The sequence below is a fragment of the Carcharodon carcharias genome, chromosome 23 (assembly GCF_017639515.1).
Source record: "Carcharodon carcharias isolate sCarCar2 chromosome 23, sCarCar2.pri, whole genome shotgun sequence".
In the NCBI taxonomy this organism is placed as follows: domain Eukaryota; kingdom Metazoa; phylum Chordata; class Chondrichthyes; order Lamniformes; family Lamnidae; genus Carcharodon; species Carcharodon carcharias.
In genome coordinates this window covers 43,414,836-43,442,220 of record NC_054489.1, presented here as the reverse complement: position 1 = coordinate 43,442,220, position 27,385 = coordinate 43,414,836, and the positions used below count along the sequence as shown (strand labels likewise).

Here is a 27,385-nt window from a genome sequence, read left to right as displayed (position 1 = left end):
CACAACAGCGCCTGTTGTTTTTTTTTATTCTTTCATGGGATGTGGGTGTCGCTGCCAAGGCTGACATTTGTTGCCCATCCCTAATTGCCCTTGAACGCAGTGGCTTACTCAGCCATTTCAGAGGGCAGTTAAGAGTCAACCACATTGCTCTGGGGCTGGAGTCACACATAGGTCAAGGATAGAAGATTTACTTCCCAAACAGGCATTAGTGAACCAGCAGTTGTCATGGTCACCATTACTGAGACTAGCTTACATTCCACATTTATTAATTGAATTTAAATTCCACCAGCTGTCTTGGTGGGATTTGAACCCACGTCCCCAGAGCATTAGCCCGGGCCTCTAGATTAATAGCCTAGCTACTTTACCACTACGCCACCATCTCCCCTATTTGAGGACTGCCCTCTAGCAATTGACTTTAACATGAACTTACAGCAGCTGTTCAATCATCAGAGACTGGCGGCCAAGCTGAATGGGCCAATTCTGGAATGTGCACCTCACAGAAGCAAAATGGCTTTTCCAACATGTGGCCAGAGGCAGGTGGCTTCTCAGTTGGTGGGGGAGGGGCAGCAGGAGGTGGTGCGAGCAAACTAATATCCAGGGACGTGAGAGTCAGTATTTATTGAAGGTAAAAAATAAAAATCAGCCAGCGTGTCTTTTCCTAGTCCCGTGATACCTGTTGAAGAGTCCATGTAATAGGGTCATTAACATTAGAATCATTATAGAGCACAGAAGGAGGACATTCGGCCCATTGAGTCCATGTGGGAAACCATGAGGTTCCACCAACATGTGTGGACATCGAGAGAACAATCGACTGAGGACAGGAAGGAGATGTGTCTCGAAATCCCTCATGGTTAAATTGTCAACAGGAACCCCAAAAGTACTAAACTCTGGAAGGAACTATGGTAAGGGGAATGAAGTACATAAGGAGGAAAGAGGAGGTGAAACTGGAGAAAATAAATGGAAGCCTGAGTAAATCAGAACTCTAAAGGTTAAGCTTTTTAATATCATACATTCCACTGGCTGCAACTGACTCCATCCTGGACAAAGCAACAGCTTCTCACCAATCCATTTTAAAATTTGGAAAATTAAATGTTGATTAACTGACTCCTGAGAAGTATTTGTCAGTATCTTCAACAGCAAAGGCTCAAAATCACTACCAGCATCTATCGGACAGAGCTTTCATCCCACGTCCCCTCGCTGGAGTCTGACTACCAGCTGGGCAGCAGCACTACTGGGAGTCCTCACACAATGGCTGAAAGTCAAATGTCACTAGAGCAAGAAACAGCTTTCAAACAAAAGTACATCCCATTCTAGAAGAGTGAAACTTGGCAGTTGTATCACACTCACATTGCAAGCCCTGTATCATTGTCTCATTGCGAGCCCTGTGTCATTCTCTCATTGCGAGCTCTGTGTCATTCTCTCATTGCGAGCTCTGTGTCATTCTCTCATTGCGAGCTCTGTGTCATTCTCTCATTGCGAGCTCTGTGTCATTCTCTCATTGTGAGCCCTGTGTCATTCTCTCATTGCGAGCTCTGTGTCATTCTCTCATTACGAGCTCTGTGTCATTCTCTCATTGCGAGCTCTGTGTCATTCTCTCATTGCGAGCTCTGTGTCATTCTCTCATTGCGAGCTCTGTGTCATTCTTTCATTGCGAGCCCTGTGTCATTGCCTCACTGCGAGCTCTGTGTCACACTCCAATGGTGAGCCGTGTGTACAGGATACCCAATCCTGGCTGTTCCCGATTCGGAACAGGTGTGATTCCACAATCCCAGCTGGGAGCAGTTTCTGCCGGGAGGGAATCACAGGAACTCCCAGGAGATGAATTGGGATTTTCTGCTCATCATTAAACCTCATGTCTGATGTTTTCCCAGTGCAACAAATGCTTGGAATGCTGGAAAGTGCATTCACCTCTACGTGTTCTGGGAGGATCTTAATGTTTCAACCAAAAACAAAGGAATTCTTCTTGCAGTCAAGGAAACTCTCCCCGAGCTGGATTTCCAAAAAGCCATGGGGTCGGCAACTGGCTGGGCAGGAATTAAAAATTACAGTCCTGGAGGTTGCTATGGGATCCCAACACCTCCGGGAGAGTTTTGAATTTTGAAAGGGCCTGAGGTGGGGAGGGAGCAGGAAATATTGTCACCTCCGATTAACGGGCTCTTAAACTCATTAAGGTGCTTGTTAAGGAGCCTGTCTGTTCAGCGCTGTAGTTTTCAATTTTGTTTTCCAGAGAAACCAAACAATCTTGTTTACGCTAGTGCACAACAGTCAGGGTCACCACCGGGTCCGAGTGAATTTCTTTGTAGTTACTTTCTAAATCAAATCTGTGGGGCCAACTAGCGCCAGCGCCAGCACCAGCGCTGCTCCGACCCTTGTCGTTCACGGCCACTTTCTGCCTCGTTCCACCTCGAGGAGCTGCCTTCTCGAACTATCATGGCAACAGCAGACCCCAACATGGGCGTCCCCTGCCTTTACCACTGGCGCCAGGCAGGTAGCGCCTGCCTCTTTGGGGGGGTGGGGGTGGGGGGTGCGTTTGGCACTGAGCTTGCCTCCTGGCCAATTAGGCCACTTATGTTTAAAAATAGCTTCATGAGAGCGAGACAGCTTGGGCACAGGGTTGTGTCTTGCAGCCTCTGCCAGCAGTCGGTTACACAGTATACTGGCACTGCCCTGACATTCTGACTCAATGAAGGAAGGAACTTGCATTTATATATCGTCTTACACAACCTCAGGACCCCCACTCCCCCACACCCCGACATTTGAGATATGGGGGTGTGGGGGAGTGGGCCTGCCCTGCAAGGAGTGGGATTTGGGATTTCCCCCCATCCACACCCTGCGCAGCATTCCCTCAGTACTGCTCTCGAGTGTCAGCCTGGAGTTTGTGCTCTTGTCTGGAGTGGGACTTGAAATCACAACCTCCTCACTCACCTAAGGCAAGAGTGCAGTGCACAGCACCATAGCTGACACTGAGCCAACTTCACCGTACTTCAGAAAGGATGCGAGGGTCTTTGAGAGGGTGCAGAGGAGATTGATCAGAATGGTTCCAGGGGCAAGGCAATTAGCTACAGTTCTGTCGAAGGGTCATGAGGACTCGAAACGTCAACTCTTTTCTTCTCCGCCGATGCTGCCAGACCTGCTGAGTTTTTCCAGGTAATTCTGTTTTTGTTTTTATTAGCTACAAGGTTAGCTTGGAGAAGCTGGAGTAGTTTCCCTTGAAGCAAAGGAGGTTGAGGGGAGATTTGATAGAGGTGTATAAGATTATGACAGGTTTAGATAAGGTAAACAAGGAGAAACTGTTCCCACTGGCTGACGGTACAATGATTAGGGGACACTGGTTTAAAGTTTTTAGCAAGAAATCCAGCAGAGCTGTGAGGAAGAACTTATTTAGGCAGCAAGTGGTAATGAGCAGTGGGGATAGTGTTGATTTACTGACCTTTGCACAGCCGAGATTATCTTCCAAAACCTCCTCCTCTTCAGAGAAGCAACTGGGTTTCTTACAGATGGAAGGCAGTGTGAGGTTACAGGGCCCATCATTCCAACGTCCCTCCTGGTTCAGGGAAGAGAAAGAAGGGGTTGTGTTTGAGTACGAGTGTTTATTGGAAATACAGACACACTGTACTGTCCTAGAGTGACCATCAATATGACTGATTGACATTCAGCTATTTAACAATGCATCTGAGTAATGAAATTCTGTAAATAAGTCAGTTATACCAATATTCTAACAAAAAATCCCTGTCCAAGATTAGTTTGATGGTGACAGCTTCGTGCTATTGGGTATATTCAGTGCGTTAGCATCAGTCACATCCAAAGTTTCCCTTTTGCACTTTTGCAAATGTCCAATGATGCTTCCAACCCCCTTCCCCATGACATCCAATCACTGTAGGGCAGAAAACAAATATGACTCAGAGCCTGTCACTATCCCCACCCCCTCCCCGGTCCCTCCCCAGACCCTGTCACTCCCAATCCCTCCCTCCCTCCGATTGCTCCCCACACCCCACCCTTCCCTCCCAGTGCCAGTCACTCCCTCCCCCATCCCTCCCCACAGCCGGTCACTCCACCCTGCCCCTCCCAGTGTGTGTCACTCCCACTGTCTCTCTTTTGCCGGTCACTCCACCCCTCACAGTCGATTCCTCTAGCTTATCCCCCGCTTTCTCCTTCTAGATCTCTCAGCCTCTGCTCCTGACCAGGTTCCAGTTTCAGGCCCCACAGCTGGTGTCGATTGGACACATACCTCACCCGGTTTCCCTTTCACATCCCAGGCTGCACAAGGCCTTTCCCTGGTTGCCGTCCATCATGTCTGTTACTTATAGTCCTGTCCAGCCCAGTTCAGAGTCACAGCACCGATAACGAAAATAGTTTACCGTTCCACCAAAATCGGCGGCATGGTGCTGCAGTGGTTAGCGCTGCTGCCTCACAGCTCCAGGGATCCAGGTTCAATTCTGACCTCGGGTGTGTGTCTGTGTGGTGTTTGCACATTCTCCCCGTGTCTGCGTGGGTTTCCGCCTGGTGCTCCGGTTTCCTCCCACTGTCCAAAGATGTGCTGGTTAGGCGGATTGTCCCCCAGTGTGAGAGTGTGAGTGTGTGCCCTGTGATAGACTGTCGTCCCTTCCTGGGTGTACCTGGCCTAGGGGTCATTACCTCCCTGCGACCCTGAATTGGATAAAGCAGTTCTGGAAACGTGAGTTCCACTAAAAATACTGGCCCCAGGATCACCCTCCACTGGGTTATACCCCAACACTATCACACCAGAGGGAAGAAATCCCCTAGAACATCATTGGATTTCCCCAGTGTCATATCCAGATAGGGGGCCCTTAGATTTGATCACATCCAGAGATTAAATCCCCCCCTGCACTATACCCAGAGAGGGTATCCCCTAGACTGCACTATACCCAGAGAGGGTATCCCTTAGACTGCACTATACTCAGAGAGGGTATCCCCTAGACTGCACTATACCCAGAGAGGGTATCCCTTAGACTGCACCATACCCAGAGAGGGTATCCCCTAGACTGCACTATACCCAGAAAGGGTATCCCTTAGACTGCACCATACCCAGAGAGGGTATCCCTTAGACTGCACTATACCCACAGAGGGTATCCCTTAGACTGCACTATACTCAGAGAGGGTATCCCCTAGACTGCACTATACCCAGAGAGGGTATCCCTTAGACTGCACCATACCCAGAGAGGGTATCCCCTAGACTGCACTATACCCAGAAAGGGTATCCCTTAAACTGCACCATACCCAGAGAGGGTATCCCTTAGACTGCACTATACCCAGGGAGGGTATCCCCTAGACTGTACCATACCCAGGGAGGGTATCCCCTAGACTGTACCATACCCAGAGAGGGTATCCCCTAGACTGTACCATACCCAGAGAGGGTATCCCCTAGACTGTGCCATACCCAGAGAGGGTATCCCCTAGACTGTACCATACCCAGGGAGGGTATCCCCTAGACTGTACCATACCCAGAGAGGGTATCCCCTAGACTGTACCATACCCAGAGAGGGTATCCCCTAGACTGTGCCATACCCAGAGAGGTATCCCCTAGACTGTGCCATACCCAGAGAGGGTATCCCCTAGACTGTGCCATACCCAGAGAGGGTATCCCCTAGGCTGTGCCATACCCAGAGAGGTATCCCCTAGACTGTGCCATACCCAGAGAGGGTATCCCCTAGACTGTGCCATACCCAGAGAGGTATCCCCTAGACTGTGCCATATGCAGAGAGGGTATCCCCTAGACTGTGCCATACCCAGAGAGGGTATCCCTTAAATCGCATCATATATGAAGGGGGTTTCCCCTAGACCACACCATACCCAGAGAGGGTACCCCTTAGATTGCATCATATATGGAGGAGGTATCTCCATATCTAGGCAGAGAAGCCCTTTTATCGTCTTGGACTCAGGCACAGGAAATCCCTTATGATGTATTACATCAAAGACAGCTAGCATTCACACTCCATAAGTAGCTAAAGACAGGGTGTCCTCCAAGTAAGTAACAATCCAATAAAAGCATCCAATTCAATGAATCAGAGTTCAAAAGACAGAAGTTTGATTGGCTAACTTCATGAGAGTTCAATCCTCCAATAGCCTGCTAGTGAGAGACCCGCTCTCATGCCTGTTGAATAATACTCAACAGGTACAGTCCCATGTGCAGCAGTACATTGCAGTGCACATCCTTTCAACTGAAATCTCGCCACCATATGTTCCCCTCTTCCTTAATCCTTTTGGAATATTAAAGTCTTGGTTCCGTTATGTTCCAGGTCAAAGTCCTCTGTTGGAGCAGTAACCAGTATTGTATTCAACATTATGCCCATTAGATTGCAGTAAGGAGTGGGTTAGAACATCAGTGAAGGATCAACATTGGTAATCCAGCATTGCGAGGGGTTCCCGTGGTAAATCGGAATGGTGGGCACTGTGTTCTGATGCTCAGCATGAAGGATATGTACATGTTTGTTTTTCTGGGGAAGCAGTTATTGTTTAATGTCCAGGTTAACAATCCATTGAGCAGCAGTGCTCTGCTGTTGGGTTGATCAGGGTGAGTGAACCAATGTGTAATGTGTTGGCTCTGCTGCCCCAGGCAGGACTCTCATTTTGACCTTGGCTCTGGTGTTCTGGAGGTGTTGGCGGTAGGTCAATGTACAGTCAAGAGTGATGCCGAGATAGTTTGGCATTGGATCATGGGTGAGTGATTGGCCACTGAACTGAACATGAAGTTATTCCCTGGCATTAGAGTTGTTCAGGTGGAGGGCTGAAAGGCTGGAACAACAGTCTTGACAGGATTCGGTTGAAGGCTCCATTTTTTTAAATAGGTTTCTAGAGAACATGTATTTTCAGTGAGTGTTTTCTCAATGTCCTGGAGTTCTTTAGTCTGGAAAGCCAGGGTCAAGTCATCAGCAAATCTGAAGAGCCATGGCTTAGTGGGAGGGAGGTCACCGGTATCTATGTTGAAGAGAGCCATTGCGAGGACTGATTCCTGTGGGAGCCTGCTGTTGATTATACGTGGGAGACTGATTTGATCTCCAAGGTGCACAAGGAAACATCGGTTGCTGATCATGGGGTTGATTAGTTGTTGGGTTTTTCCCATGATTTTAGAGAGTTTCAGCAGCATGCCTGTGTGCCTCATTGTGTCATAGGCACAGGGTAAGTCAGCAAAGGTGGTTCCTGTCTTCAGGTCTTTACAGTTGCAGCCTGTGCAAAAACCTGACTTTGGGGATGGGGGGGGTGGTGTGGCTGTTGGGGGGGCGGGGGGCATTACTGCTTCCAGTGGAGGACTCAGTCTCTTTAGCAGGAAGCGTTCCAGGACCTTATATGTTATTGAAAGCAGGGCAATGGAGTGTGGTCGTCAGGTGACTTCCCTGACTTGGCAATGGTCACTATCTTGAATTGGTGCCAGATGTTTGGAATGGTGCCTGTGCTGTGAATGTTGGTAAACAGCTTTGCTCATCACCCTTCCCTGTGATTTGATGTTCTCCTGGAATCATGGGTAAATCCCATTGATTCCTGCTGCTTTCCCTGACTTGGTTACCATCAGGGCGCCATCCACTTCCTCTTGAGTGTAAGAGATTGAGAAGTCTGTCTGGGGCAGGCTTGAGGGATTGCAACACGGCTGTTTCTCCGTCAACTTATCTTCTCTGCTGGCCGGTATCTTTGAGTTTATTAGGAGCTGAGAAGAGACGGCATCAGCGTTGATTCCAGCTAGTGGTGTGGTTATTGCTTGGCTGCTCCCAGGCGGCGTAGGAGTTTCCACACCTTTTGGCTTGAGTGCATGAAATTAATGTTTTCCACTCTTTCCCACCATCTTATGGGGTGTCCCTTACCTAGGGGCTCGAGGAGTGCTGTTGCTACACTGAGGTCTTCATTTTCCTCGTATTCTTCCAGAAACCATTCATTTTTTTGAAACCCCGGGAACAAATTTGGTGTCTGCGAGTTTGCAGAGTTGATGGAAGCGGTTGTAGTTTTCGGAGAGGGGTGGGATCCGGTTGATGCTGGTTTCTATATATCTGCTGTAGGCATCCCAGTTGCCCTTCCACAGACTCCAGTGTGGTTTTGGCTTTGAATTTATGAATGGTAGTTCAAGGTTGATGCAAGTGAACATTGGACAAAGTTGGGATGGGGGAAGCTGGGCAGCTATTGTCAGGAGTACAATGGTTGGCCATTGCTATCGTGAGTCATGAAGCAAACATCAGGTGATTCGTTCTTCTTGCACCTGGCAGGTTGGAATGTTCCAGACTGCTTTGCATCGTACACAAGTTTTAGGTCATGCATGGAGGTCCAGTCTGACAGCTCATCCCCCTTGGCGGTGTTGTTGAGGTGGCCCCATATTTGATGTTGGCTGTCAAAGTAGTTTGTAGATTGTTGGGTCAGCTGCAGACTGTATTATGATGTTGGGCCACAGGTTGTTTGGTGGCGTGTGGACATTGTTGAAGGTCAGCTTACCCTACTTTGATGGAGCTGGAGAAGGAGACATCTGATTTTGGGTCTTCAGCATCTTTGGTGAGGCTTTCCTCGATGTGGTTGGCTAGACCATGTCACTTATTATCCCTGCTTGCAAAGAGTTGGTGCCTGGGAACATGGGCTCATTGGGTGGAGTGGTCTGCTAGTTGGGTTTCTTGTCGGGTGACATTCCTGTCAAAGAGTTCTTTTGCAAGTAGCTCAGGGCAGGCATTCAGCATTGCATGAAGTGAAGCTGATTCAATGCAATTAACTGATGGTCAGTATTTAATCCTCTCGGATTTTGCCTCTCTTTCATGGTGTATCTGCTGAAGTTGGTGAATCACATGGAGGTCAAATACTCTGGCACCAGCACCTCCCTGGTATCTTTTCCAAGTGACAGTGCCATATAGGAGAGTAGGTTTCCTCAGATGCCATTCCAGCAGTCACTGGAAAGCAGGCAGAAGCATCAAACAGCACAGGAACGTAGGAACTGGAACAGGAGTAGGCCACTCGGCCCATTGAACCTGCTCTGCCATTCAATTACATCATGGCCGATCATCTACCACAGTGCCACTTTCCCGTACAATCTTCATATCTCTTGATGCAATTAGTCTCCAGAAACCTATCGTAAAATAGGCCATTCGGCCCATTTTTCCCAATCTTTGAATGAACGATCCAATTTTCCCTACTTCTCTGCTCTCTCCCTATAGCCCTTCAGATTTTTCTTTTTCAACAATTTATCTAACTAACTCCCCTTTGGAAGTTACTATTGAATATGCTTCCACCATCTTTTCAGGCAGCGCATTCCAGATCATCATAACTTGCTGTGCAAAATAATTCCTCATTTCCTGAATATTTTTGTGCCAATTAACTGAAATCTATGTCCTCTCCTTATCGACCCTCCTGTAAAGTGGAAAACACTTCTTCCCATCTACTCTATCAAAACTCTTAAACCTGATGAATATTGACCTACCTTCCCCATCAGGAATCCTCAACTCAGCTATTAAACCACTTTGCGTTTCCTTGCTGAGATCAGTTAATTGAATGCAGATCATGGATTATAGAACATGGCTCCATGCCACAGCATGTGCACTAACTCCAAGATCAATGGAGGAGTAGGGGAGTGTTACTGAACATCCAAAATGGCCATTCTAAATAGAAGAAGATTAAGTGAAATTTGTATTCTGTTCTAACCCCCACCGCCCTACTGGAACGGAGGAGAATCTCTTACCGAGCCCCAGAGCGTGACGCAGTCCTCTTGGCCGTTTGCTAAGTTGTTGGGCTCAAAGGGATGCCAGTGGGTGAAGCGAACTGGAGTTCCATCCGACCACTCAAAGTTCATCTGGAGTTTGATGTCATTGAGGCCGATCCATAATTCCTCGACATCTGCACCGAGAGGTGAGACAACAGGTATTAGGGAGCTGAGAAATGGAGCTAACACCAGCACACTGCAACTAATACCCAGATATAGACTCCCAGGTACAGGCCCTCAGACACACACAACACCCAGACATTCACATGAACAGAAACACACACATGACCAGACATGCACATGCCTATATATGTACACAGTCATGCACAGGTTCAAAGATACAGATCTTCGGACACACTAACCCAGACACACGCATGCCTAGACATGCACACACCCAGACATGCACACACCCAGACATGCACAAGGCCAGCCACACACATGCTCAAACACGCACACGCTCAGACATATACTTGCCAAGACATGGGTCCAAAGATACAGACCCTCAAACGGACAAGCACCCATATTCCCAGATACAAACACTCTCCAGGGGCCACGCAGACATATGTCAGACACAGGCCCACAGACACAACCCCCATCTGTGTCCTGGACACATACAGACACAGACACATATGGTTTCCCCATGATTTGTGACAGAGAACATCAGAGGCCACCCATGGGACCTGCAATGTCAGTAATGCCTCGGATTACATACCCTGTGGAGTTTGCAGATCTAGTAGAGGGTGGGGAATCTCCTCTGCATAAGCTGACCTGCCTGGTCACCATGGGTCCCATATGTGCCAGGATATGATCCTTTACTCACCCTCTCCAGCTTATCAGCCTTGTAAGGTGAAGGTAGAAACAGCACCATTTACAGGCCCAAGTGGGAAATCCTAACTCAGGTTCCAGTGCATCAGGTCCTACCCTTCTCTGGCAGAGTTACGGCTACAGTTTGGTGAAATTTGGCACCTGTCTTTTTTATTAACAAGTGTCATTCCCGTCTGATTGAAACTGCGTGAGGTTGTGGGGAACACATTCTTCACTCAGCTCGAGTTCCAGGTTTCTGAGCTTAAGAGCGGCTGAAGTCGCTGCAGGGCATACAGAAAGCTGAGGATTTCCTGGATTTCTTTTTTATTCATTTACATTGAAACGTAGAAAATAGGAGCTGGAGTAGGTCATTCAGCCCTTCGAGCCTGCTCCGCCATTCAATATGAATTGATCCTCATAGAGGCTGATCCTCTATCTCAACGCTGTGCTCCTGCTCTCTCCCCTTACCCCTTGATGCCTTTAAAGTCCAGAAATTTATGTCCTTCATAAATATATTCTGTGACTTGACCTCCACAGCTCTCTGTGGTAGAGAATTCCACAGGTTCACCACACTCAGAGTGAAGAAGTTTCTCTTCATCTCAGTCCTAAATGGTCTACCCCGTATCCTGAGACTGTGACCTTTTGTTCTAGACCCCACCCCAGCCAGAGGAAATATCATCCCTTATCATCATTTACAGGATGTGGGTGTTGCTGGCTAGGCCAGCATTTACTGCCCACCCCTAATTGCCCTTGAGAAGGTGGTGGTGAGCTGCCTTCTTGAACCGTTGCAGTCCATGTGGTGCAGGTACACCCACAGTGCTGTTAGGGAGGGAGTTCCAGGATTTTGACCCAGTTACAGTGAAGGAACGACAATATATTTCCAAATCTGGATATTGAGTGGCTTGGAGAAGAACTTCCAGGTGGTGATGTTCCCATTTGTCTGCTGCATTTGTCCTTCCCAATGGTCGTAGGGTTTGGAAGGTGCTGTCTCAGGAGCCTTGGTGAGTTCCTGGAGTGCATCTTGTAGATGGTGTACACTGCTGCCACTGTGCGTTGGTGGTAGAGGGAGTGAATGTTAGTGGATGGGGTGCCAATCAAGCACAAACATTGGATGTTCCAGGAGATGGCTCCTCCGCAGTTTCAGGAAGTGTAGGAGGATATTGAGCAGATGGTTGCCAGCAGACTCAGAAGACACAGTCAATGCTGTAATCCTCCAGGAGCATGGCACTGTCAAACTGTTTTTTTAAAATCATATAATGGCTGTGGTACAGAAGGAGGCTATTCAGTCCGTCAAACTGTTGCCAGCTCTCTGTCACAGCAATTTAGCTAGTCACGTTCCTTATCATTTTCTCTATAGCCCTGAAAAGCCTTCCTCTTCAGGTGTTTATCCGATTCCTTTTTGAAAGCCACAACTGGGTCTGCCTCCCCCACACTCTCGGGCAGAGCATTCCAGATCCTAACCACTCGCTGCGTGAAAAAGCTATTCCTCAGGACCTTGATTTTTTTTGCCAATCTTTGAAATCTGTGTTGTTTGGTGGAAGGGTTGAGAACCAATGGGAACAATTTCACTCCACCTGCTCTGTCTAGACCCCTCATGATTTTGCTGAATCGAGATGAGGGTGACAACTCCTCAGGCGATTACAGTCGAGTATATCCATCGCAATGTGGAGCAAATGACTGCACAGCCAGGTGAAGAGTAATTAGAGAGGATTGAATAATCAGGGAATATTGCTGGAAAAAAAGTTAAAGGTCACTGAGTGGGTGCAGAGCGTAATGAGGGTGAAATCATAATCCAAGTGGCAAACAATGAGACAGGTAGGAAAAGGGTTGAGGTCCTATAGTCAGAATTATAGGAGCTCAGGAGGAAGTTTAAAAAGTAGGTCCTCAAAGGTACTAATTCTGGATTACTCATACATACATAAGTATAAACAAATGAATTAGGAGCAGGAGTAGGCCAATCGGCCCCTCAAGCCTGCTCCACCATTCAATCAGATCATGACTGATCTGATCGTTGCCTTAACTCCATATTCCCACCTACCCCGATAACCTTCGACCCTCTTGTTAGTCAAGAATCTATCTACCTCTGCCTTAAAAATATTCAATGGCCCTGCCTCCACCACTCTCTGGGGAAGAGAGTTCCAAAGACTCGCTTCCTAGGCCCTACTTCCTCTCCAAGTGCCGTATGAGTATAGAAATTACAAAGCAGGTCAACACGTGGATGGATAAAGAGTGCAGGAGGAAGAGCTTTGGATTCCAAGGGCACCAGAGTAAAGAATTGTTCAGAAATAGGAGGGATCGGATGGGGCTAGGGGGAAATGCAAAGCAGTCTAAGGTGGGTTTGGAGTGCATGTGTGCAAATGTAGGCACAAGACAGCACATAGGACTATAACATAATGGCAAACAACCAAAAGCTGGCTCAGGAGAAGGGGAAGATTGGGAACTTAATATTCCAGGATACAAAGATATTCAGCAAGGTAGGAAGGCAAAAAAGGAAAAATATTCTAGCACTGGAAATGAAAGATATCATTAAGGGGTCAAAGACAGAGTCCATTTGGTTAGAATTAAGGATCAAGAGAGTGCTATTACACAGCGGGTATAAGCAATGGGCCACTAAATAATGGGAAAGAGACTGAGGTGCAGATTTGCAGGCAAATTACAGAAAGGTATAAAAATATACAGTAGTGATAATGAGGGGCTTATTCTAATATAGGCTGGGATCTTTGGCAGCCTTCCATCAAGTGACAATGGTTTGCACAGTGGTGCTTATTTCTGTGTTAAACATTGCCTGATGTGACTCAGGAGCCCCACTCTGGCCATGGTGGTCCCGGCCACATTTGCTGCAGGTGAAGGCAGTGGGCTGAGAGGGTGCATGATTCACTGCTTTCTGTTTTCTCTGGTCCCACTTCTCAACAGGTTGGGCATTTTGTTTCTGTTCGCCTCTTCCAATATCCTTCCAAACAGTCAGCTACAAGAGATCATGGCCATCAGCAACTGTCTCCCAGTTGTCAGTGTCAATGTCCATTATTTTCATATCTCGCTTGCAGTTGCTCTTGTAGCGAAGGTATGAATGCCTAGGAGATCATGACCCAGTGACCGGTTCACTGTACAGAAGGTCTTTGGGTTTAAGTCCGTCATCGATCCAGTGGATGCGGCTGAGCCAGTGCAAACATCGTTAGCTTAGCAATGAGTGTATGCTGATGGAATTAGCACAGTCAGGACCTCTGAGTTGGTGACCTTGTTCTGCCAAGAGATACCGAGCATACATCTGAGACAGTGAAGGTGGAAACTGTTCAGCCTTTTCCCCTGCCTAGCGTCTGTTATCCAGGTCCCACCACTATACAGGAGAGTGCTGAGGACACAAGCTTGGTCGACTCTCAGTAAGGTTGCTGGTGTTCCACACACTCTCATTCAGCTTGGACATAACAGCTGCAGCTTTTGCAGTGTGTTCATTTCAGAATCAAGTGACAGATTGCTGGTGATTGTGGAGCCTAGATGTGTGAAGCTATCAACAACACCCAGCGACACATTGTCAATGCTGATAGAAGGCGGTATGGCAAAACCTGGACCATGACATTTGTCTTCCTGATGCTGGTGATCAAACCAAACTCTTTACAGGCCTGAGAGAGTCTGTCCATTTGCGGCTGTAGGTGTTCCTCAGTATGAAACGTCAGTGCGGAATCATCGGTTAGAGCAACTCCCTGATGAGAACATGATACATATTTGTCTTGGATCTCAGGCAAGTAGAGCTGAACAGCTTTCCGTCAGTTCTGGTATGTAAGTAAACACCCTCTGTAGAGGCACATGACAGCAGCAAAGAGAACATTATGCCAAAGAATGTTGGTGCCAGGGCACAACCCTCTTTGACCCCACTGCAGATCCCAAAAGGTTCCGAAGTTGCCCTGTCATAGTTGACCTCACCCATCATGTTATCATGGAAAGTGAAGATCACATTGAGTAGCTTTGGCAGGCAGCCAGTTTTCTCCAGCAGCTTAAATAAACCGCCTCTGCTCACATGGTCGAATGTCTCAGTGAGAACAATGAAGGTAATATATAATAGTCTCCTTAGTTCACAGCATTTCCCTTGCAGCTGCAGGACTGAGAAGATCAAGTAACTTGTAGATCTTCCGGTTCTGAAACCACCCTGGGGTTCAGGATGGTTGTGTTCCACCAGGACCTGCTGTCTGACAAGGGCAACACTGGCAAATACCTTTCCCACAATGCTCAGCAGGAAGATTCCTTGGTACTTGTTGCAATCACTGCGGCCTCCCTTGTCCTTGGACAGGGTCACAACCTTTGCATCACCGTATCCTGGTGCACTCCCCCCTCGCTCCAGCAGAGACAGAGAAGTTTGTGCAGATGCTGCAGGAGTGCCGGTTTTCTGTGATTGATGAGTTCAGGAGATAAAGCATCGGCGCCTGGAGCTTTGCCTATCGCTAAGCTCCTCCACTGTGGGTTCAATATCCAGCTTTGTCGTGACAAGCAGGCTTTCTATGGTGTCTAGAGATTCCTTGGTGACAGTGTTCTCCCTAGCGTACAACTGAAGATAGGGTTCCACCCATCTCACCCACTGTTTATTGTCGTTGATGATGAGTTGGCCCTGCCTTTGTTTTCACTAGATCTATTTTCTTTGCTGATGGGCCTGTTGCTTTTTTGATTCCTTCATTCATGCCTCTAGCATTCCCTATGTTGAAGGACATCTGGATCTTCTGGCAAAGTTGAAACCACTAATCATTGGTGCACCACCTAGCAGTCTGTTGGACTTTACCTCAAGTGGCTCTTAGCACATTCAGAGCCTTCTCACTCAGATCTCTCTTGTAATTAATAAGAACGGCTTGGCTTCAATAACAGGTTCCATCACAAGTGATTTTAGCCTCAAACCAGTCAGCATTTTTTAACTCTTACTTTCCAAATTTTGAGAGTGCGGCACTGCAGACGGTGTCTCATAGTACGCCCCACTTTGCTTCTGGACTCTGTGTGGGAATGTCGTAGAGTGGCTGTTCAATCGAGACAAGGGATTGTTGCTTTTTATCTGGGTAGGCAGTATAGCTGACATTGCTATGAGATTGGCATTTCTGATTTAAGTGAAAATGCTTCAAGGGTTGCAACCTAACCCTGGTGCACACCAGAGAGTGATCTGTACCACAGTCAGCGCTGTGGTAGCTGCATTTGTTGAGAATGATGTTGAGAGAGTCATGCTTTGTGATGGTCAGATCCATCTGATGCTAATTTCCTGAGCTTGGATGACTCCAGGGCACCTGGTAGCATGGCTTGTTCTGAAAGAAAGTTTTAGTTACACAAAGTTCGTGGTAGCAGCAAAGCTCAAGTAGTCTCTGTCCAGTCTCATTTATCTTTCCCAGGCCATGATGAATTAGCTTTCCAACAAGAGACGAGCTCTCCGAGAGTGGGCCACCGGAAAGAAACATTACAAGTTCATCTGGCAGGAGAAGAGTTCAGAGGAAACGTGTGAGCTGAGTGTACAGTTCGGTGTAAGGAACTGCCTGCTCTCAATGATAGAGTGTCCCACTAATGGCTCAGAAAATGTTCTCTCCATCCATCTCACAACTAAAACTGGGCCAGTTAACCTCATGAGCACCTATGATCCAACACTGTGCTCCACGACAGAGGTGAAAGACTAGTTCTACGAGGAGCTTGACGCTGCTATCAGCAGAATCCCTAACTCAGAATATCTTTACCTTGTGGAGGAATTTCAAGGCAAGAGGGGGCACAGGCCTTGAGACATGGCCCCCTTCCCTTCAACATCAAAGCTAGGGAATAATAAATGAAAATGGACAGAGACTGCTTGAGCTTTGCTGCTACCATAGCTTCATGTAACGTACACTTACTTTCAGAACAGACTGGGATAGTAACAGTGTAAAGGGCAAAGAGGAGGAGGAATTCCTGAAATATGTGCAAGACAACTTTCTTGATAGGTATATTTTCAGCCCAACAAGGAAAGAGTTCCGGGGAATTAAATTAGGCCAGTTTCAGTGGGTGAGCATTCGAATAACAATGATTGTAATACCATTAGGTTTAGAATAGTTATGGAAAAGGACATGATAGCTTGAACAAAATATTTAATTACAGGAAGGCTAACTTCAGTGCGTTAAGAGTCAAAAATTGGTAAGCAAATGTCATTGGACAATGAGAGCCCTTTAAAGAAAAGATTGACACATTCCAATAAGGGAGAAACAAAGGATATCCAAAGATCAAGCTCCATGGATGTCTAAAGATATAAAGTTAAAAATGAGACAGACAGGAGGCTTATGCTAATTGTAAGGTTCATAATACAGTAGCGAGGAAATCTAAAAAAAGAAAATAAAAAGGGACAAAGAGATATATGAATAAATTGGCAGCTACCATAAAGGGCAAACCAAAGTCTTTGACAAACACATAAACAGTAAAATGGTAGTCAAAAATCAAAAGAATGGGGGAGTTGCTTAAGAACTGAAAACAAGATATTCCTGTGGAGGGCAGAGGGTTTGGCTGAGGTACTGAATGACTATTTCGCATTTGTTTTCACTACTGAAGATGATGCTGTCAATGTAGCAATAAAGCAGGAGGTAGTAGCAATACTGGATTGGATACAAATAGATAAAGACGAAGTACTAAAAGGAGAAACATCACCCAGACCAGGAGGGCTACATCCTATGTTACTGAGAGAAGTAAGGGTGAAAATTGTAGAGGCTCCTGCCATAATATTCCAATCCTCTTTGAATATGGGAGTATTGCCCAGAGGACTGGAGGATTGCAAATGTTACACCCTTGTCAGTCTCACATCGATGGTGGGGAAACTACAGGAAGAATAATCCGAAACAAAATTAATTGGCATTTGGAAAAGTACAGGCTAATAAATTAAATTCAGCATGGGTTTGTTAAAACAAAAAGCGATCGACTAACTTGACTGTGTTCATTGATGAAGCAACAGACAGGGTAGTTGAGAGCAATGAAGTTGATGTTGTGTATATTGGCTTTCAAAAGGCACTTGATCAAGTATCACTTAATAGACTTGCTGTCAAATTAAAAGCCCATTGGATTGAAAGGGACCGTGCCAGCATGGATATAAAATTGGCTAGGGGATAGAAACAGAGAGTTGAAGTGAATAAAAATAAAAACAGAAAATGTTAGAAAAACTCAGCCGGTCTGGCAGCATGTGTGGAGAGAGAAATAGAATTAACGATTCAGGTCAGGTCCTTTCAACAAAACTGGAATAAGTTAGGAGTGTCACAGGTTTTAAGCAAATGTAAGTGGGGAGGATAGAAAGGGGAAGGATAGGGTGAAAAGCAGAAGAATTAAATGACAAAAGAGTTGGTGGTGCAGAAAAAAAGGGAACCTAGAGGGGTTGTGAATGGCAGAATGATGAACAGCCGTCTGAAAGAGAAAACAGCGGACCAACAAGAGTCAAACCGAAATCTGCAAAGAAGCAGAATGAGGGCAGAGATTATGGTCTAAAATTATTGAAATCAACATTGAGTTCAGAAGGATGTAAAATGCCTAATCAAACAAGTCAAAACAGCAAGAGGAGAGCCGGGATTTTCACAGTTTAAAAGAGGGAGAGGAGAGCCGGGATTTTCACAGTTTAAAATAGTGAGAAGAGAACCAGGAGCACACGGAGAGTGAACCTGTGTGAGAAGGACAGTGGCGGCGGTTGATAAAAACTTTCAACCTGTTTCTATCTGTCAGGGCCAAAGTGTGACAGCACAGGAAAACAGGTAGGTGATTGGTGGGTACCTCTTCCCTATCTCTTTTGATTAACCAAGTGGTTTAAATCAGGAGATGTTATTTACAGCTGAAGAGTACGGTTAAGAAATTCACTTTTAAAATATTTAACATCCAAATTAATTAATTGGGCAGGTGATGTGTTGCAGCTCTATTATGTGGGGTCTAGTGGACGCTGGTGCGATCCACAATGACCACATCTGCAGTGAGTGTTGGCTGTTCGATGAACTTCAGCTCAGAGTTGGTGAGCTAGAGTCTGAGCTACGGACACTGCGACACATTAGGGAGGGGGAGAATTACCTGGACACCGAGTTTCAGGAGACAGTCACACCCCTTAGATTACTTATATCAAATTTGGTCAGTGATCAGGAACAGGAGGATGTGACTGTGAGTGAGGCAGGTTAAGGGGATCTAGAATTTAGCTTTGGAGGAGCCTCAGCCGGTGTCCTTGTCCAATAGGTATGAAGTTCTTGCTCCCAATGTGGACGAGGGCACAGACTGTAGGAAGGATGAGTGAACTGACCACAGCACCATGGTACAGAGCATCATTCAATTGGGGGGAGAAAAGAGAAATGTAGTAATAATAGGGGATAGCATAGTTAGAGGAATAGATACTGTTCTCTGCAGCAAAGTCCCGAAGGCTGTGTTCCCTACCTGATGCCAAGGTTAGGACATCTCTTCTGGAAAGGAACTTGGACTGGGAGGGGAAGGATCCAGTTGTCGTGGTCCACATAGGTACCAATGACATAGGTAGGACTAGGAAAGAGGTTCTGCAGAACCACAAAGGTAATAATCTCCAGATTACTACCTGAGCCATGTACAAATCGGAATAGGGTAAATAAGATTTGAGAGGTAAATGCGTGGCTCAAAGATTGGGATGGGAGAAATGGATTCCCATTTATGGGGCACTGACACCAGTGCTGGGGAAGGAGAGAGCTGCTCCGTTGGGACGGGTTTCATTTGAACCCAATGCTGGGACCAGTGTCCTGGTGAATCGTATAACTAGGCGTGTAGATAGGACTTTAAACTAATTTGTGGGGGGGGGGGGGGGAGAGGGGAAGGTGGAGAGAGTTCAATTGAAGGGAAGTTTAAAAAATCAAAAACAAACGAGAGAGCTGAGGTGCAGGCTAGTGAAGAGGCAACTGATACTCAAAGTGCGACAGGAAGGGGCAGAAAATATAAGCAGAAGAATGTAGCAGAAATTAGAACCAGAATGAATAATAATGGTAAAAAGTCGAAGTTTAAGGCTCTTTTTGTCTGAACGCACACAGCATTTGTAACAAGATGGATGAGTTGACGGCACAAATAGAAATAAATGGATATGACTTGATAGCTATTACGGAGATAAGGTGCCACATGAAAGGTTATTGCACAGATAAGAGCTCACAGTATTGGGGGTAATGTACTAGTATGGATTGAGAACTGGTTAACATACAGAATACAGAGAGTCAGAATTAATGGGTCTTTTTCAGGTTAGAAAGACGTAGCTACTGGAGCGCCACAAGGATCAGTCCTAGGGCCTCTATTATTTACTATCTATATTAATGACTTGGGGGAGGGGGCAGAGTGTAATGTATCCAAATTTACTGATGATACAAAAATAGGTGGGAGGGCATGTTGTGATGAGGGCAAAAGGAATCTGCAAGGGGATATAGACAGGTTGATTGAGTGGGCAAAAACTTGGCAGATGGAGTTTAATGTAGGGAGGTCATGCAATTTGGTAGGAAAAATCAAAAGCAGATGATTATTTAAATGGAGAGGGACTCCAAAAAAGTGCAACACAGAGGGATCTGGGTGTTCTTGCGCATGAAACACAAAAGGTTAGCATGCAGGTGCAGCAAGTAATTATGGAGGCAAATGGAATTTTGGCCTGTATTGCTAGGGGGTTGGAGCTTAAAAATAGGGAAATCTTGTTACAACTGTACAGGGTGTTGGTGAGGCCGCACCTGGAGTACTGTGTACAGCTTTGGTCCCCATATTTAAGAAAGGATATACTGGCATTGGAGGCAGTTCAAAAGAGGTTCATTAAGCTGATTCATGGGATGGAGAGGTTGATTTATAAAGAACAGCTAAACAGGTTAGGCCTTTATTCATTAGAGTTCAGAAGAACAAGGGGTGATCTTATTGAAACGTACAAGATTCTGAGGGGGCTTGACAGGGTAGATCTTGAGAAGATGTTTCCACTAGTGGGAGAATCTCGAACTAGGGACATAGTTACAGAATAAGGGGACACTCATTTAAAACTGAGATGCAAAGGAATTTCTTCTCTCAGAGAGTAGTGAATGTCTGCAATTTTCTACCCCAGAGAATTGTGGAGGCTAGATCATTGAAAGTATTTAAAAGGAGGTAGATAGATTTTTGAAATATCGGGGAATCGAAAGCTATGAGGAGCTGGCACAAAAGAGGAGTTGAGGCCTGGGGCAGATCAGCCATGATCTTATTGAATGGCAGGGCAGGCTTGAGGGGCCGAATGGCCTACTCCTGCCCCTATTTCTTATGTTCTTATGTTTAAAATATGAGGCGCTGTTCCTCAAGACATAGCAAGGGAGGAAGACAAAAGGTAAAAGCATGGAAGTTTTGCTAAACTTTTATAAAACACTGGTTAGGCCTCAGCTGGAGTATTGTGTTCAATTCTAGGCACCAACACTTGATGAAGAATGTCAAAGGCTTGCACAGGGTACACAAAGATTTACTAGAATAGTACCAGGAATGAGGGACTTCAGTCATGTGGGGAAGCTGTTCTCCTTAAAGCAGAGAAGGTTAAGTGGAAATTTGATAGAAGTGTTCAAAATCATGAATGATTTTAAAAGATAAACTGTTTCAAGCAGCCGAAGGGTCAATGACCAGAGGACACAGATTTAAGGTAATCTGCTAAACAAACCAGGGGTGACATGAGGACACTTTTTTGTAAACACAGCAAGTTATGACAATCTGACATGCACTACATGAATGGATGGTGGAACCAGGTTTAATAGTAACTTTCAAAATAATGTTGGATAAATTCTTGAAGAGGAAAAAAATACAAGGCTATGGGGAAAGAGCAGTGGGTTGAGATTGACTGGATAGCTCTATCACAGAGTTGGCACAGGCAAGATGGGCCAAAAGGCCTCTTACAGTGTTGCATCATTCTCTGATAACATTGGGATGTAGTTGGAAGCTCTAGCCACTAGGTGGATTTCTGGAACCTCTTCTCCTAACCTGGTCCCAATTTAAATCCCATGGATATCATGACGAGATTTGCAAGTTGAGCTGTTTTGAGACAGCCTCAGCTGTGGTTCAGTGATCACAATCTTGCTTCTGATGCAGAAAGTTATGGTTTCAAATCCCACTCCAGCGCAGAAGGAGGAGGCAATGCTAAATTTTTAATTCAGTGATGTTGGTTGGGGAGAACTCCCCCATTGTTCAGTTATTATCGTGGGACCTTGTATGCTCACCTGAGAGGAGAGACATGTCCTCAGTTTAACAACTCATCAAAAAAATAATCCAACTTTCCTGCAAAATTGCTTTGAACTGTCAACCTAGATTCAAATCTCCAGATTGAGACTTGTACTCACAACCTACTGACTCAGGCGAGCGTCAAAACCACAAAGAAATGGCTGACATCTAAACCATTGTATAAAATATCAGACATGTAGAAATAGTTGACGATTGCAGTTGATCTGAAAGATTTGAAAGGGTTCAACAAGTTGTTGAAGCTGAGTTGTTGTAAGAACACTCATTGCTTTTATTGATTAAGAAACTAAAGAAGAAGGGTGTGCAAGACATTGCCAAGATTTGAAGGTGGGAGAGTGGCTTAGGTCAATTATGAAGTGGATGGTAGCTGATGTCAAGTTTGGGGTTAAAAATCCTGTAGGTGGAAAACTGAGAGCTTAGGAAAAGCTTTGTGATGCGATACCATGAGGATACTGGGAGATGAATATCCAGGACAATTGCATTTGGAATTTAGAGGGAACAAGAGTGAAAAGTTCAGAACAACAGCAACCATGAGAGAATCAACAGAATAGAAAGAAAGATTGGGAGAAAGAGAGTTTGAAGACCAAGAAGGGACAAAGAGATTAACTTTCAACACATTCCTTGTATCCTGTCCAGAGTGAGATTAGAGAGGTACCTCCTTGTGCACAGGAGCAATGTTTAAGAATTACTGTTAAATCAAGTTTGCTCTTTGTGACCAGCTTAGAAAGCCTTACAAAAGGATTTATGAAGCTGTAGTGAATCTTCCCTGCTGCAGTTACTTACCTGGCTAGTTTCCTATCATCAGATACATCTTTAGGTAAAGTGTTTCATCAATTGAGGACTGCTTTTCAGCTTCCGGCAATGTTACAAAGTGTATAATGGGATGAGCAGTGACTGACAATTAAAGCCAAGCTCAGAGTGCACAAATGGATATCTAAGCGATAGGTAAGAATGCAGCGGACACACTGCCCTCCAATTAATATTGAAATTATGTCCCTGTCTGCTTCTAACACGGGTGATTTCTATTCAGGAAATCATTGGTGATTCAAATTGTGTGGGGATTTGGTATCACAGATTTCTATCTACCTTTCTAATCGGGATCAGCCAATGTGCAAAAACAGAGGGATAAACAAGGGTTACAGTAATACAGGACTGAGGTAGGGTGCAGGTGGATGATGTTACAGATGTGGAAGTAGATGATCTTTGTGATAGGAGAATATGGGATCTGAAGCTCAGCTTGGGATTAAATAGGACAACAAGTTAGAAAACAGTATGCTTCTGCCTCAGGTAGTGGCTGGGGTGGGGATGGAATTATGCTGAGAGAACAGAGTTTGTGGAGAGGGTCCAGGATGGTGGCTGCGCTGTTCTCAATGTTTAACTGGAGGAAACTATGGCTCATTCAATACTGTTAGTTGAAGCAGTGGTCTGACAGTGCAGGGGCAATGCAGGGACCGAGAGGTGTGCTGGAGATGTACAATCCAGTTGTCACTAGACTTCTCTACCCTCGCTCTAAAACCACTCCCAAACTGGACATTGAGAAAGAATGTTACAGCAGCGAGCATGACCTTCACTGCACTGTCTTCTCCATTCGTGTCTTCTGTTCAGCACCTTCCCCACATTGAAAACCATATAAAGTAAGAACTTGATGCTGGTTAAGAGACAACTTATTTGAATTAGTGCCAGGGTTTCCCACACTGAGAGCAATGAGGCCTCAGTTTAACGTCTTATCCAATAGCACAAGCAACAAAGCAACACTCCCTCAGTACTGCACTGAAGTGTCAGTCTCCAGAGTGGGATTTGAACCCACAACCAACTGACTCAGAGGTAAGAGCTCTACCAAGTGAGCCACAATGGAAACCACTGTGCCAGACTATAGCCAAACACTCTGATGGCACATCACCAATTATCAGCAGAGGTCCTTTGTGGAGGAGTTTTAGGCAATTTCCAGCACATGGAATCTCTTCAAAATACTAAATGTTTAGCTCACTGCCTGAAGCATTTGCTGTACAGTTACATGAAAGGCAATCAATATGTCTGATTTTTCAGATGAGAGAAGCCAATTCAAAGCAATGTCTGCTGGAGGTCGAAGTTGACTATGGAGAAAAATGGTGAAGATTTGCAGCTGTGAGCCGACTTCAAAGGGAACAAACACCTGCTTCTGTTTCAGCTGCTGGTCAGTAAGAGGATCAGTGCATTAACACCAAATGGAAACCCCCAACCAGCAGGAGACGGGGTTGTTGGGGGGGGAGGCTCAAGGCTTTGATAAAGAGTGTCTATCAAAGAGGGCATAGCCTTTAAATTAGAGTTAAGTCATTCAAGGCTGGAGACAGTTCTGAGCGGAAATCTGGAACTCTTTCCCCCACCGAAAGCTGTTGAGGCTGGAGTTCGAAACTGAGATTGATAGATTTTGTTAGGCAAGAGTATTAAGGGTTACAGAACCAGGGCAGATGTATGGAGTTAAGATATGGATCAGCTATAATCTAATTAAATGGAGGAACAGGTTTGACACACTGAATGGCTTCATCCTGTTCCCAGGCCTTGTTTCAGGGGCAGGGAATCAGTGAATCTGGGAGAGATGTTGATGTGTGTTGGGGAAATGAGGTGATTGAATATAGTGGCGTGGATCACAAATGCAATTATACGGCTGTGAAATAAGATCACGAGTGAATGAAATACATCTATCTCGTAGCTGTTACACAGTACATTAACAGATATACATGAAGCAGGATAGAATAGTCAAGTACTTATTTCCAATTTAAATCTCTCCTTCCAAAGCTTTCTATATTCCCACTAAGTACTTATTTCCAATTTAAATCTCTCCTTCCAAAGCTTTCTATATTCCCACTTATTCCCATCAGGAATCCAGCAGCCTTGAACCTCAATCTAGCTGCAAACATCGTTGTGACAGCAGCTTGTTGGCACTCTCGCTGATTTATCCTTTGGCACTGTGAGGAGACACCTGGACACAGTGACGCTGTTGGCGGAGGTGGGGTGGGGGTGGGGGAGAGGGGTAAGGAGGGGGTGGAGGGAGTGGGAGGTGAAAATCAAACAGAATGGAGCGAGGAGACAGCCCCTACCACCCAGCACAACAGGTCAGGACAGCCCTAGTATGTCAGCTGGACAGCGGCAGTGTTCATTACAGTACACTGCACAGCACCATGCAGTTGGCCATCAGACTGATACTTGGCAGGAAGCAGAACTCCTACAGCACCGACGTGAGTGGTTAAACACTTGGACTCATTCAAAGAATTCAATGACCCCAAAAGTGATTAGAGATGAAGCTCAGCCAGCTCACCAATTAACCAAGCACTGCAAACTTTAAGCAGGAGTCCAAGCATGGCCGCACTGAGACTGGGCAGCAGAGGAGCCCAGCAGGACAGCCACGGGCAGATTTCCCATGATTCCACAGGCCCCAGCTGACCACTGCTCAGGGGAATGTGCCAGTGAGGGCACTTTCCAAAGTCTGCTCTGACTGGCTTTACATTCTCAACCCGGCCACTTTTAATCTCTGCACAGGTCCTCATGATTCACGTGGAAAAGTAAAATCATCAAAGCAAACAATTCATTGAAGGCCGATTGATTCTGGGATTGTTCCACTGATTTGGTTGAAAATCCAGTTGCTCCAGTGTTCTTTTTCTAATTATTTGATGACATGTGGGCATCGCTGGCAAGGCCAGCATTTGTTACCCAACCCTAATTGCCCTTGTGTGGCTTGCTAGGCTATTCCAGAGGGCAGAAAAAGTCAACCACTTTGCTGTGGGCCTGTAGTAACATGTAGGCCAGACCAAGTAAGGATGGCAGATTTCCTTCCCTAAAGGACATTAGTGAACCAGGTAGGTTTTTACAACAATCGATGATAGTCTCATGATCACCATGTCTGAGACTAGCTTCAATTTCCAGATTTTTTATTAATTGAAGTTAAATTCCACCAGCTGCTATTGTGGGATTTGAACCCATGTCCTCAGGGCATTAGCCTGGGCTCCTGGATTACTAGTCCAGTGACTAGTAATATTGAGTGAAGAAAGTTGAATTTTTTTTTACTTACTGTGTTTTACTTAATTCCTATTTCCCCAATCTCTAGTTATTCATGTTCAGTTGCTGCCTGATCTCAGGGTGTGCATCACTGCACATCGACAGAACTCACATCAAGTCCCAGAGAGAGCGGGGGAGGTTTATATCCTTCTTTTCCTTTCTCCTTCATGTGCTTATCTAACTTCCCCTTAAATGCATCAATGCTATTCACCTTGATTACTCCTTGTGGTAACACTGAGTAAAGAGGTTTCTCTTGAATTCCTTATTAGATTTATTAGTGACTATTTCATATTTCTGGAACCTAGCTTTGGATTTCCCACAAGTGCAAGTATTTTTTCTCCATTTACCCTATCGACTTCCTTCATAATATTAAAGACCTCCATTAGGATACCTCTCAGTCTTCTCTTTTCTAGAGGAAAGGGGCCCAGCCTGTTTGCACTGCTCCCAGCATCACTAGCTGCCCATAGTTTTGTGCTCTTACCCTGTTTGACCTGGGTCAGGACAAATTCCAGTTCTGCCAGGTGGTGGATGCTGACCAGGTTTCCCTCGGACCTCACACAGCTCTTCTGTGATTCCTGCCAGCTCCTCCTCTCGGTGTTCAGCCGGTAGCAGTTGCACTGAAATGGCAGCCAGCCCACATCACACTTGGTCTTCCGGTTAACCCAAATATCTAACGGGGAAGTAAAAAAAAAGTTAGCTTCTCAATCAAATGCCTCCTCAATATATCTTATCGTTGAACACTTGTACATAAAGCGCACTTGGTACTCTAAAATGAAAGGAAGAAATGCATTCGTGTGGTGTGAAATTTAAAATGAACAAGTTTTCCATTTGTCTAACACCTTTGTCCAAAAGTACTTTAAAGCCAATGAAGTACTTTTTGGAGAACAACCAATTTTCACAAAGAAAACTCCCATAAGCAGCAATGAGATCATAGATGATCTGTTTTAGTGATATTGTTTGAGGGATTAAATATTGACCACGACACAGCGGAGAACTTGTGTTCCTACATAAAGAATGGCCATCAAAGTAGCTGCAGCTGGCTCATGGCCCATGGTACGATATCTCCATCACTGCTTCTCCCCGGTGGATTTCCCTGAGATACCACAGTCAGTGCAACCCTACTATCGCTTACTCATCCCTTTCGCTATAAGGAGATGGCCATGTGATTTTGAGAGTTTCTAATTGTTTTTGCTGAGATATCTTTTGGGTTCAGTGACTCAGAGCTTTCATGGCTGACTCCAAGATCCTTGTGCCAGCAGTGGCCCAGATGTCCCTGAGTCAGAATATACATACGACCATATGAACAAGTAGCGGAAGTCGGCCACTCAGCTCCTCGAGCCTGATCCCCCATTCCATAAGATAACGGCTGATCTGACTGTAGTCTCGAATTCACATTCCTACCTACCCCCCGATAACCTTTCACCCCCGCCCCCCCTTGCTTATCAAGAACCTATCTATCTCTGCCTTAAAAATATTCAAAGACTCTGCTTCTACCACCTTTTGAGGAAGAGAGTTCCAAAGACTCACGGCCCTCTGAGAGAAAAAATTTCTCCTCATCTCCGTCTTAAATCGGTGACAACCTTATTTTTAAACAGTGTCTCCTTGTTCAAGCTTCTCCCACAAGGGGCAACCTCCCATCCACAGCCACCCTGTCAAGACCCCTCAGGGTTTTATGGGGAGGACTTTCCCCTTGTCGGG

General features: G+C 45.7%; 1 protein-coding gene across 3 annotated transcripts in view; it reads right to left on the bottom strand.

Annotated features, from left to right (window-relative positions):
- Positions 1–27,385, bottom strand: part of mrc2 (mannose receptor, C type 2) — a 263,455-nt gene that overhangs the window by 136,037 nt on the left and 100,033 nt on the right. For all 3 annotated transcript variants that reach the window (XM_041173462.1, XM_041173463.1, XM_041173464.1), the window contains 3 exons: positions 26,169–26,357; positions 9,662–9,816; positions 3,431–3,544 (listed from right to left, as the gene is read on the bottom strand). In XM_041173462.1, the coding sequence (XP_041029396.1) occupies positions 3,431–3,544; positions 9,662–9,816; positions 26,169–26,357 (458 nt within the window). The remainder of the gene's footprint in view (positions 1–3,430; positions 3,545–9,661; positions 9,817–26,168; positions 26,358–27,385) is intronic.